Source organism: Acipenser ruthenus, chromosome 9, assembly GCF_902713425.1.
Source record: "Acipenser ruthenus chromosome 9, fAciRut3.2 maternal haplotype, whole genome shotgun sequence".
Classification (NCBI taxonomy): Eukaryota; Metazoa; Chordata; class Actinopteri; order Acipenseriformes; family Acipenseridae; genus Acipenser; species Acipenser ruthenus.
The window spans coordinates 18,540,205-18,552,944 of record NC_081197.1 but is presented as its reverse complement, the minus strand read 5'-3'; the positions used below and the strand labels follow the sequence as shown (position 1 = coordinate 18,552,944).

General features: G+C 36.9%; 1 protein-coding gene across 10 annotated transcripts in view; it reads right to left on the bottom strand.

Annotated features, from left to right (window-relative positions):
• The window catches only part of LOC117405606 (roundabout homolog 2), a 714,952-nt gene that overhangs the window by 40,654 nt on the left and 661,558 nt on the right, over window positions 1-12,740 (bottom strand). For 6 of the 10 annotated variants that reach the window (XM_059031304.1, XM_059031303.1, XM_059031309.1 and 3 more), the window contains 5 exons: window positions 11,282-11,406; window positions 10,695-10,866; window positions 8,912-9,100; window positions 7,833-7,859; window positions 3,691-3,733 (listed from right to left, as the gene is read on the bottom strand). In XM_059031304.1, coding sequence (XP_058887287.1) covers window positions 3,691-3,733; window positions 7,833-7,859; window positions 8,912-9,100; window positions 10,695-10,866; window positions 11,282-11,406 — 556 coding nt within the window. The remainder of the gene's footprint in view (window positions 1-3,690; window positions 3,734-7,832; window positions 7,860-8,911; window positions 9,101-10,694; window positions 10,867-11,281; window positions 11,407-12,740) is intronic. The other 4 variants (XM_059031305.1, XM_059031310.1, XM_059031308.1 and 1 more) reach the window with 1 other exon arrangement.

Sequence of the window (12,740 nt, the reverse complement as noted above, 5' to 3'; positions counted from 1 at the left end):
GAGTAAAAGTAAAAGTATCCCAAAAATAAAGTACTTAAGTAAAGTACAGAAAACAAAAATACTTAAGTAGTGTAACAAAGTATTTCAACTTTGTTACTTTCCACTCCTGGTTTTGGATACTGAAGGTGAGACTGAAAACGACACTGATTTTGACTTTATAAATGCGCCTGCTCCATGTGATGTTTTAGTGCCACAGCATGACAGTGGAGCTGTATGTGTAGAGGGACCTGAGAAGGTAAATATGGATGAAAGGCAGGAAGTGAGTGGGGACTGGGTAACTGTTAGAAAAAATACAAAGAAGAGGATGACACCGAGCAGTCAACATAGAGATTGATCTAGCTAATAGATTCCAAGCACTGAGCAATGACGACCTAGTGCTGGATAAAAACAGGGGTGAGGTGTTGTTAGTAGGTGATTCAATTATACGCTATGTCGACTGTGATTTTAGCTGTAAAGATCCCGTAAATAGGGTTGTTACCTGCCTCCCTGGAGCAAAAGTAAAGGATATTGAATCAGGAGTGCACATATTATTAAATCACAAAAAAGAGGCTGTGGTCATTGTACATGCTGGTACAACTATAAGCAACAGAAAATCTGAGATTCTGATAAGACAGCTGAAAAAGTTAGGATGCAGAATTATTCTCTCAGGTCTACTACCTGCTGTTGGTGGTGGGGATGAAGTATTCAGTAGAATTAGGGCCTTAAATACTTGGCTGGCTGGTTGGTGTGTGCAAGAAGGGCTGGGATTTATAAACAACTGGGATTGCTTTTGGAAAATAAATAGATATTATAGGAAAGATGGACTGCACCTTAATAGGTCAGGGGCAAGAAAGCTAGCTGATAACATCGATCACCGCCTAGCAAGGTATTTAAACTAGGAACTGGGGAGGGGAGGGAATCTAAAGAGGCATGTACAATTCAGGTTAAAGTATCCTGCCATTCCCGCTACTCGCTGAGTAAACACAGAGGTGTGTGCTACAGTAACCTTTGTCAAATTCCTATTACCCCTGCTCAATCACATGCTCTTGATTGGACCAATTTACACCTAGGTTTATTTAATGTCTGGTCTCTGGCTAATAAGGCTCTGTTAATTATTGATTTTATTCAGGATTACAACGTTGATATTCTCTCTTTAACTGAAAAATTGACCGATTTGGACCGAATGACAATGTTTCCCTGACTGAGGCTTGTTCACCCATTTTTTTTTTCCAGAAAGCTCGCTCTGCTGGGTGGGGAGGTAGACTTGCTACTGTTTTCCGTAGTGAACTTAGAATCAAACAGGAAATTGTTGAAGGTTATTCATCTTTTGAAGTTTTAACCTTAGCATTAAACAGTCCATTTCCTGTTCATATTGTAAATATTTATCGACCACTTAAGTCAAACCTGCTATTTCTGACTGAATTTGGGGATCTGCTATTTATATTGACAGTCAAATATGATAGGATTCTTTTATTGGGTGATTTTAACCTTCATGTTGACATTGATTCTGATTCTAGCTCCTTGAATTTTTGAGGCTACTGGATTCCTTAGATTGTATCCTGCATGTCAAAGGTCCTACACATAATCGTGGCCATACTTTAGATCTGGTAATTTTTCTGATTTAGCTGTTAAGAACGTCATAAACCTAGATCTTACTATTTCTGATCATCTTGCCAGTTCTCAAATAAATAGTTATAAAATGCATACAAATTTGTTTTTAGTTATTTTTTTCACTTGTTTTCTTTGTTAGGGGTGTCCTGAGCGATTGCTCTAAAATCACTCTAACTTGACAAAAACAATAATGTTGTGATTTTTTTTTACAGGTTTTTTTTGCAATGGTCCACTCATATAAATAGTAAAACAATGAATAAAGACTTGTTTTTGGTTGAAAAAACTGGTATAATTTTCTTTCCTCAGAGTATCACTTTAATTATATAGTGATTTGAAACATGTTTTATGTAAATAAAGTCACTTTAATTCAATTTGAACAGCACATGGTCTAAAGTGTTACTTTGTTCCCCAAAATTAAATAAGACCTGACCAGCCAGACAGGGTCAAAATAATTGGACTGCAAAGGGTTAAGAAACACAATTTGGACCCTAAAGTCTAAAATAACTATAGGTCAATCTTCAACCTACCATTCTTAGATAATGTTCTAGAGAGAGTTGTTGCAATTCAGTTACAAAAATTTCATAATGGTATAGTCGAGAAGCTTGTCTGGTTTACGTGCTGCACATAACGCCGAGACGGCCCTTGTCAGAGTTGTGAACGATCTGCTGATAAGCTCAGACTAGGGCTTTCCATCAGTATTAATTCTTCTTGGTCTGTGCTGCCTTTGATACTGTACACCATTCCATCCTACTGAATCATCTTGAAAGCACAGTAGGACTGTCTAGCCTTGTCCTATCCTGGTTCAAATCTTATCTTTCTGATAGGTTTCAGTTCGTCTCAATTGGGGAGGTAAAATCGGCATTATCGGAAGGTGTCTGTGGTGTTCCACAGGGCTCCATTCTAGGTCCCTTGCTGTTTTAATTGCTATGCTGATGATACCTAGCTATATTTGTCCGTAAAACCAGGAATTTCTTCTTCCTGGGTTTTATTAGCTACTTGCTTTACATAGATAAAGCATTGGATGTCACAGAATTTTCTAATGTTGAATTCAGATAAAACAGAGGTTATGCTAGTGGGATCACAGAATCAACTAAAAGGAAATGTGGGACTACATGAGCTCGACTCTTGCAGTCTCTCATCAAGACTTAAACTAGAAATTAAATGTTTGGGGGTCATCTTTGATCCTGATCATTTGAGACTCATATTAGGGAAGTTACTAAAGTATCTTTTTACCATTTGAGAAATATAGCCCAAGTTAGACCAATTATTTCCGTATCTGATGCCGAGAGACTAATGCATGTGTTGATTATTGTAATGCACTTTTTTCTGATGTCCCAAACGTGTGGTATCCTGCTTGCAGCTTGTTCAGAATACCGCTGCTAAAATTCTGACTAAAACCACCAGGAAAAGTGAACATATTAGCCCTGTTTTGGCCTCTTTACACTGGCTCCCTGTGCAGTATAGGATTTATTTTAAGATTTTGCTGTTAACTTACAAGGCCCTGAATGGATTAGCACCTAGTTATTTGCAGGAGTTACTGACCCCCTATCCTTCAAACCACACTCTGAGATCACAGGATGTGGGGCTGCTGGTTATTCCTAGAAGCAACATGGGAGGTAGGGCTTTTTCTTGTAGAGCTCCTAAATTATGGAATGCTCTGCCTTCGTTAGTCAGGGAAGCTGGGTCCGTTACAGTTTTCAAGTCAAGACTAAAAATGCACTTTTATACAGTGGCTTTCTTATCTTAGTGGTTTTTAATGTAACTTTAAAATTGCTGCGTTTGTATTATTATGTGTATACTGCTATTTAAATGGTGGAAGTAGTATGTGTGACATGCTATACAAATGTATTGTGGTTAGTTATTTTTTTTCTGTTGTACAGTGCTTTGCGATACTTTTGTATAAAAAGTGCTATATAAATGCAATAAATAAATAAAATACCTTGAATTTAGTATAGTAACCTATATGAAAAATCATATTTTAGAACCATATTTTAATTGTTTACGTCATTGGATGTCTGGTCACCCTAGTGAGAGTGATAGTTATGAACTCATTTTATGTTCATTGTACGGTAGAGAAAAAGAGAATAATTTCTTCCTCACCTCCCATTGCTCACCATGCCTCCATCCCCTCGCTGAAAGGTTACTTCATTTGCAAGAAAAAAGGATAGAAAAACATAGTATTTTAGTCTCGCTGTCATACATCTACAAGGCTTTAAAAGTTTACAAAACACATTTGGCCTGTTTGTACATTTTCATGATATGTTTTACAAACAATATTAGGTCCTAGATACAATACACAACCCTCACTTGAATTTATCTACAGCCCTTTGTTCTGAAGTGATGCTTAAACTGTTTGTTTCTCTACGAAAAAAAAGTGTTTAGGGCGCTGAAGCTAATGAAGTAATTTGATATGTATTACAATAAACCATCAATGCAGAAGAAAAATAGTGTTATTCAATGAAAAAAAAAAACATTAAGAAATTACACCCAAGGGTTTTATACAACTATATATTATTTCACAAAAAACATTTTTTTAAAAATGTATGAAGGCATTTGTGTATTAAAATTCAGTAGTCATCTTTCCTTGTCAGCTTGCCTGCCTTATCACACAGCTGCCAGTGCCAGGCTGTGTTCTACTCTCAAGCCTCAAGGCATTTTTCTGGGGGGTGACAGGGTCAATGAAGTCACATTTCTACAGACAGAACTGCTTCATCACAAGTAATGCTATCAGTTGTTCAAAGGACATGGAAAGAAATGTCTCTGATATTATTGCTTGTATTGTCTGTGTCTAGTTTCTGTCATTCGAATCTCTAACAATGTATGTTGTGTTTTGTTTTTTTTTTTAATTTAGTAGTCGCCAATTGATTTTACCCTGTTTTTTCTCCCAAAATTGAAATTGAAATGTCCAATTGTATTTTTAGGCTCAGCTCACCGCTACCTGTGCTGAATTGGGAGCGGCAAAGACAAACACACGCTGTCCTCCGAAGCGTGTGCTGTCAGCCGACTGCGTCTTTTCACTCTACAAGCCTGCCATGCAGCCAACACAGAGCTACAGCATTGGAGGAAAACAGCTCTGGGCAGCTTACAGGCAAGCCCGCAGGTGCCCGGCCAGTTTACAGGAGTCGCTGGTGTGCGGTGAACCGAAGTCACCCTGGCCGACCTAAGAGGGGGCGGCGCTCGGCCAATTGTGCGCTGCCCCCTGGGAGCTCCCGTCCACGGTTGGCAGTGGAGTAGCCTGAACTCGAACCGGCAACCTCCAGGCTTTAGGGTGCATCCTGCACTCCACGTGGAGCGCCTTTACCATGTTAAAACTCAATAATATGCTGAATTAAAATTTGGTAAAACACATTGGGCAGGATTTTTTTTTTTTTTTTTTTGTTATTGTATCGAACTTGCGGTATAGTAATGACAGTTTTAGTAGCAAGTGATTTTCAAATTAAATGTGTTAATAAAATGAATCTGTTAATGCTTTGAAATTGAGTCGATCAGGTTGTTAATTAACGCATTTTTCGTTAAAAATCTTAATTGCTGCATGTCATGTACATCGCTTCCTGTCTCATCGACTAGATAAGGGCAACTCGTTAATCAAAATACATGTTAACGAGGTCAAGAATAATGAATGGAAGCAGAATTCACTGTTATGGAAACTACTAGCATACAGGGAAACAGCTCTCCCACCAGCGAGCAGCAGCCAAATGTAAATAAGAAATAATGGGAACATCTATTTTGTGTATAATTTGTAAACTTAATTTAAAATTGTGCATTTTGACACCCAGAATGTACATGAATGTAGAATTAATAAATAATGCTGATTTAGGATTATCTGGCATGTGGGTATAAATCGAACGGCACGGATTTAAAAATAAAAAATACATTTAAAAAAATGAAATCCCACTAGTCATGTACCCTCATTCTGGGGGATACAACTCTTTTAATGTGCATTTTGCAATCTTTTTTTGGTTAAAAAGAAACAAATACCTTTTTTCATTTTTGGATGGGGCGGCAGGTGTGGTAGACTTGTCAGCTCATGAAGTGTAGGCTGTGTAGGCTTGGTTGGAATTTACTTTTGTATGTACTTTAGTATGTATTATTGTAGGCTATAAATAAATATGTTTGAAGTGCCATTTGTTTTTGTAGTTGTTAGTTATTAGTATACATGTATACCTTGTATGTAACACTTCATTATATAGTTATTAAGCTTTTAAAATTACGATAAAACTCCCTAACCCAATACATAATTAATTGTTCGGTGAATTCCTCTAATCATGTATTTTCTCTGGTACTCGCCTCCGTAATAAATAAACTCAACATGATTAGAAGTAGCCACCGAACACTTACAGTATTATAAGAACATTTTATATGCATACAAATTTGTGACAACACAGATTACCTTTTAAATTCCCACGCAAACAAATGAAATAGTCACAAGAAGCACTGCTAGTTAAGATGTTAACATTATTTTATTATTTTATAAATCAACATAATATTATAAATCACATTAGCACGATTATTTAATAATGAAATAGGCATAACGACTGATTGAAAATGTCAAAATCAATGCTGCATACAGATTTCTTGATTAACACTGGAGTTATCATTTACGACCTTTTGAAAATCCTGCCCATTGTGCAAAGAGACTATGAAAGAAGTATTGCAATATGCAGTTGCTGGTAAAATGGGTAATTTCACTCTGTGGGTAGGTGTATTTTATTCAAAAGCTAAGAAAAAATGTATTTTTATCTACAGATGGCAGGCTTACGCCTGGTGAAATGTAAAAGAGTTATTGAGAAGAAAATTACACTGTAGCTTTTTTCCCCCACTGCCTTGTTAAAGCAACCCAACCCTGACCTGTCTGTGAAACCATCGTGCTGGTAAGAAATTTAGAGTTAACTTAATGCATCTGGAGCAATTGCCAAAGGCGACTGAGCTTAGACTAGCAAACTCACTTAGCTTGTGACTGTAGCCTGTTTTTAAAAAGGGAATGGCCAGTAAAAAATATTCCATTTAAGTAAAATAGAAAGAAAGAAAAATATTGTGCCTATTCTGTTGACACAAAAAACAGGGGCATGCAAGTACAACATTTCTTACAAAACTGAGACAGTGAAAGGTATAGAATGGGTTGACATTTCAGCAAGTGGGCCTTCAGAAATCTTAGATGTTCCTATCTCTACTTGGCCACATTTCCCCACCGCAAATTTCCCCACTGCATTCTGCCTGCTGATAAGCAGTTTCTCAAATATGAATACAGATTAATCCTCTTTAATAAGCATTAACTGAGAGCAGATAATCAGCAAATAAAAATTCCATCAAATCTTCCGCCTGCCTCTGGATGATTCTGTCAAATGATTTACTCTGCTTGGCTTGACAGTTTTAGGAGCGGTGCGTGAAATTTTGTGCATATGATCATTTTTCCCCTTCTCACTTTGCTTCATTCTTATTTATGATGTTTTCTGTTTTACACACAGTGACACATTAACTCTTTCAATACTGGAGATTAACATATTTCCTCAATCATTAATCACTCCACCCAGTGCAATAAGCCAGGTCTCAGTTGTGGGTGTCAGGACAAGGCTTTTATCTTGGGTCATGTGTGCTTCTCTCACTTGAAGTGCACTTTTCTTTCTGTCTTTCTTTCTTTGATTGCCAAAATAACTTTTGAATATTTTGAACTGATCACCAAAATAGCAAATCAATGACTCTCCAAAGCAAAACAATTATGTGGTGGTTTTGTGCTCTAATATATACTGTGAGCTAAATTGAGACTTCCTAACTCAAGCCAGGCCACCATTGAAGCAACCCATTATGCCATCTAGTCCCTACATTTCCTACAGCGTGTTCTCCACATTTTAACTTAAGGTTAAGCTTATTCCTAATCATGCTGACGCGGTAGAATATACAGTGTAGTGGAGAATTGACAACAAATAATTAGTTCGGAGACAGTCATAACACAAATTGCTTATAAATACTCTTATTTAGTCTGTGAACTTAATTCTGTTCTGCATCTAGGGGTTGTCTTGTAATGGTGAATAAACAATTCCTGCAATGTTTTCTTTAAAAAAAGAAATACCCAACACATACTTACAATGAAGAACAGTGATGGAGAATAAAGGGGCAAGACATTTACTATAACATTTGGGTTCAAGCATGTATTTACACACAACAAATGGTTACATTACATGACAGTTAGTGCCACACATGGTATGCAAGTGAGGTACAGTGGAAGACAGACAAATGGACAATACCTGCAGGGGTGAAGGTGAAGGACTGAACTGTAAAACAAGAAGACAGAGAAGTCATGAGTTAAAAGACCCTGGTAAGGTAGCTCTACATTTACAGCCAATCGCAGTGAATTGGTTTTTAGCTAGAAAGCAGGCAGTGAGACATCAGAGATTAAAGAAAGATGCATAGTGCGGTAGACATGAACAGTGTACATTTATTAATTTTTAAATACACATCTATAAGATGACCAGATATTACATGTATTAGCATAACCATTCCCTCCTTATCAGTTACTTTTCATGTCGCTTAAAGTGGCTTCTAGTTTTAATGTCTTTTTGTTGTTAGAATAGAGTTTCTTTATGTCAGACTGAGGGGGGGAATGGTTATGTGTTTAATGAGACAGTCAAGGTTACGTGGTAAAGGCTTTGCTACAACTAGTGAAACACAACTGTTCACATGTCTACATCTTGAAACAAAGAGTGCGTGCATGTGCATGTGTGGCATGGCTAGTCAGGGATGGGCTTTGACTGGGGAACACAAAGGTCCATTTTAATCTTTCCTTTTGCAACTCCCAATGGTTTTTAATTCTAAACACTTTCCATACAAGCACTTTTGTTAAACATTTTTAAATTCTTTGTATTTGGTTCTCATCTTGTTTTCGTGACCAAGGTCCAACATTTATCCTCAATAAATATTAGGTCACCTTCTGGCAAAGGGTTGGTAAATTAAACAACACCTCAGAGTATCCTTGAGATTTTTTAACTTAATTCGAGAAGATTCCCGTTTTGGAAGTAATGAGGAATGACGCACATCACATTAAATGGTCAAAAACATTAGCCATCAGATGCTGAGAACTAATACTAATACTAAAAAGAACAGCAGACACCCCGTGTTTTATTTTTTTATTGTGTTACTCCATCTATTTCTGTAACATATTTTTTCCTCCAATTTAAGTAGCATGAATAACCACTAAGTCAGGGAAGTAGCAATGAGTTCCTAAAAGAGAAGCAAAATATTTATTTATTTAAATATTACAAGACTCATTCCTCGGCTTTCGAGAAAATGGAATCCGTCACTATTTGAATGCCACTATTTTGCTTACCTGCATAGTTGCTGAGACCCTTTCTTTTCTTTCTGCGCCAGTACAGCCAGATACTGAAGCCCATTAGAATGACCCAGCATGCACCTCCAATGCCTGCAATGAAAGCAGGTTGCTTGACAACATCTGTGATCTGCTCAGTGATGCTGTTGTTGCTCCCAGCTCCACTCATAATGACATCTTTGAAATTCCCTGCAGAAAAGACAAATCGGGGCAAAATCTTATGCCAGGTCAGAATGGATGATATGTCATCACACGGCCACTCATAATACCTTGTTATTTGAAGTTGTTAGGCCATGGGCAAAAATGATAAGGTGTTAGAGGCTCAAACATGGATATACTGACCCCTGGCCAGAATATGACAGGCTCCAATACCGCCTTGGGTTAACCTAAATAGCACCATCTATCAACACTTTAGCATGGCGTGAAGGCCACACGTTGTGACTGGCTATCGTAAGAGATGTACATTGACATCCCTGCTCCATGGCCTTTAACATCTCTTTAAAGTCTCAGGTTACTGAATTTGATACACTGGCCAAAGTTTTCTTTGATGGTTAAAAAAAAGTAACCTTACCACCAACCAACACTAACATTGTGTATTTAGCATGCTGTTCAAAGAAAGTGTTCATCTTTGAGAACACCAACCACTGCTTCCATTCTCTTCACTGTAGAATTTGTTGAGGTACTTAAAAAGGTTACAGTTTAAGTATTCAGTAAAACACCTTATAATTAAATGTTATAACTGTGTCAGATTATTGATCAAATGGTGCAGAAGGAATATCTGAGATGTGGCTTGATTACAGTGAAGACTTTTTATAACAATGCTGTCACTTTGTCTAATTAACACACAAAGCAAGGGAAGTGTCTGACCTGCAACGCTCCACTGTTCCCAGTGACAAAAAAACAAATAAAAAAAATATACTGTATATATAATGGCTTCCTCCCATTGGCGAGTAATAAAGAACAAAGCTAATTTGCTGGATAGGAATTAATTAGACACATCAGGTCTGATTGTATCCATTACTGTGAAACTTTGCAGCTGTTCCATAGATTAATACTCGGGCAGCACTTTTAACCAAGAGCAGGCCATGCGCTTAGTGATGTAATGGCTTTATTATTAAGAGTCATTATGGCCAAAGACTTCTATCTTCATTAATGTTCTTCTAAAGCTTGAGGATGTTTGTTCATTACAGAAGGCATACCAACTGAACATTTTACATTTGACATGTTATCTTCTTGAGTTTGCTGAACACTTTTGAATAGATAATAGACTGAATAGTTAGCCTCCTTCCTTACTTCTTACCTTACTTCTTTATCATATTGTTGCTGTATCTGCATCACTGCAGTATCTATTCCAAAAACATGTTGTTGCTATACTGTATCTGTGATGTTGGTATCTGCTAATGGTCCTGTTAGGGTTTCTTTAGGATATTACAATGGTTACTTCTCAGTATTGTTAATTGCTTATATACAGCCTGAAATGTGTATAGTACATGGTGAGGATATTAAAGTGGATTACTGATATGGCCAAATCCCCTGATGACTTCCACAAGTAGAATAATGTATAGCTTTGCTGATGTTTTAGCTCAGAATAAACCATTGGATGAACACAGAAAGTAACTGAATGCACCTATTTTTTCTGGCTATATCTGACACTTATTTATAAACTTTTGATCACTTAAATACAAAAGAAGTGGAGGGAGTAGACATTACAATATTATTCCACATTTGTTGCATAGTGACCGATTAAAATGTATAAAATTCTTTCTGTCATTTTTCTACTAACCAATAATAATTGGATGAGGCTCGCTCTTGACTCCCACTCCAGCACTGGTGCTTGCTGCCACAGCAACACGATACTGGATCCCAGAGTAGAGCCCCCCAATAACCACAGAGCGAATAGCTGCATCTACTGTCTTGTTGATGTCAAATCGAGTCTCGTTGGCAAGACACCAAATCTAAAATGAAGGAAAATAGCTCCAAATATATAAATACAGTAGAAATATCCAAATGCGACCTTAACCTAAAATGGGTTTTAAGAAAGTATCTGGAAGACATACTGTAGAAGACACAGAACAGAGGGAACTGGATATTTTATATTCATTTCAAAGCTTTTTGTGTAATGAATATAGTTTGCATGAAAAAACAATGCTTTTTATAAAGAACAAATTTGTTTCAGTAATGAATGGTGTTTTCTTTTTTTTTTGGCATGTTTATATCTAAATCTATTCAGATCATATTTTGTTAGCATAAATACTAATGAGAAAAAAAACTGAAAATATTAAATTCCTTCACAGATATATGTTCACATAGATATATGTGTGTGTGAAAAAATAAGGAATGTACTTTTCCCATACTCTATGACTACAGTACCTTGTACTCCTGGATGATTCCATTCTGGTGGTCGGGAGGGGGAGGGTCCCAGGAGACGCTGATGCTTGTGCTGTTGTGGTTCCCCACCGTCAGGACAGTGACAGACTGAGGAGGGGCACTCGGGGCTGCACCAGGTAGATGAAGCAAATGGAATGAAGACATTAATCCAGTTGCTGGAGCGTTCATTTTGCTTAAATAGCGAAAATGCAAGCAGTGAATAGGCAAAATACACACTCCACATAGGTCTGAATATGCATGAGCCATGTAACACTGACAACTTTGAAAAATGCCTTTATGAAGAGGCACACGACAAGGAAATAAATGAAGCAGGTAAGAATATGCAGAACCAATAAACAACAGCATTTTCTATTTCTAGATTTTAAAAAAGATGCCCAGGATAAATTAATAAATATATTTTAGACAATGTCTGCTTTGTAAATCGGTGTTGAAGATTTAAACACATTTCGATCACGTTTTTTTTTATTTATATGAAATGGTGTTTCCACTTCTGTATTTGAGACAGAATAAACATCCAAATGATGCATGTTTTGACTTCTTTGAAGACAATGAAGAAGAGCATCAAAATCACGGAACTTAGTTTCTTCTGTATTCTTAATATATTTTACAGTTATGAATATAGACTTGATCTACCTGGTACCATTGGTCTAAGGACTATAAAATCTATCTGCTTTTATTAACAGATATGTGTTCATTGTTTTAAGTAAGTGGGGTCAGTCAAAGGCCAATTTAAACAAAATTACACAAAAGGTCAATAGTTATTAAACACCAGCTTCTGAATAAGACACAGTATAGGTTTCATCTGTACCTTTGAAAGTGTGCCTTTTATACATGTTTACAGACAGCCCTTTTCTGTTGAAAAAGACATTTTTTTAAACCATTTTCTCATTTCCCTTGCTGCTGGCTCTCAAAAAAACCCCAAAAACACTGTGCCTGATTACTGACAGGTCAATTGTTCCAGCTTTCAGCTTCTTCCTACAGATGTGCAAGAGTCCAAATCGCTGCTCATCTGTTCAGGATGCAACCAAAAATAACTCAATTTGTTTCCTTCACAAGGCCAAGGAAGTGGAAGACACATGTATTTCTAGCTAGGTAATTTTTGGGGGCTCCACACCATCTGAATCACTGGCTCCCGCTGCTGTATGCATGTTACGCACGATGCGTACCATAGGTTTGCAAAATTTCGGCTTCATAAGTGTGGACTTGCATATAATCTTGTGCAATCGGCTGAAGCGAAACAGACATTTTAAGCTTATAGGATTGTACTGTTTATTTAGTGGTAGTAATGAGCAAACTGAAGCAGATAAGTTTAGTTGAAGCCTTTGCACATTTCTACAAGTTGTAGTTGTATTTTCATTGAATCAGTGTCTTATATTAAAATGAATAATACATTTCCTAATCATTAACACATAATTGCCAAGTTGTGTAATCTTCTTCTTCT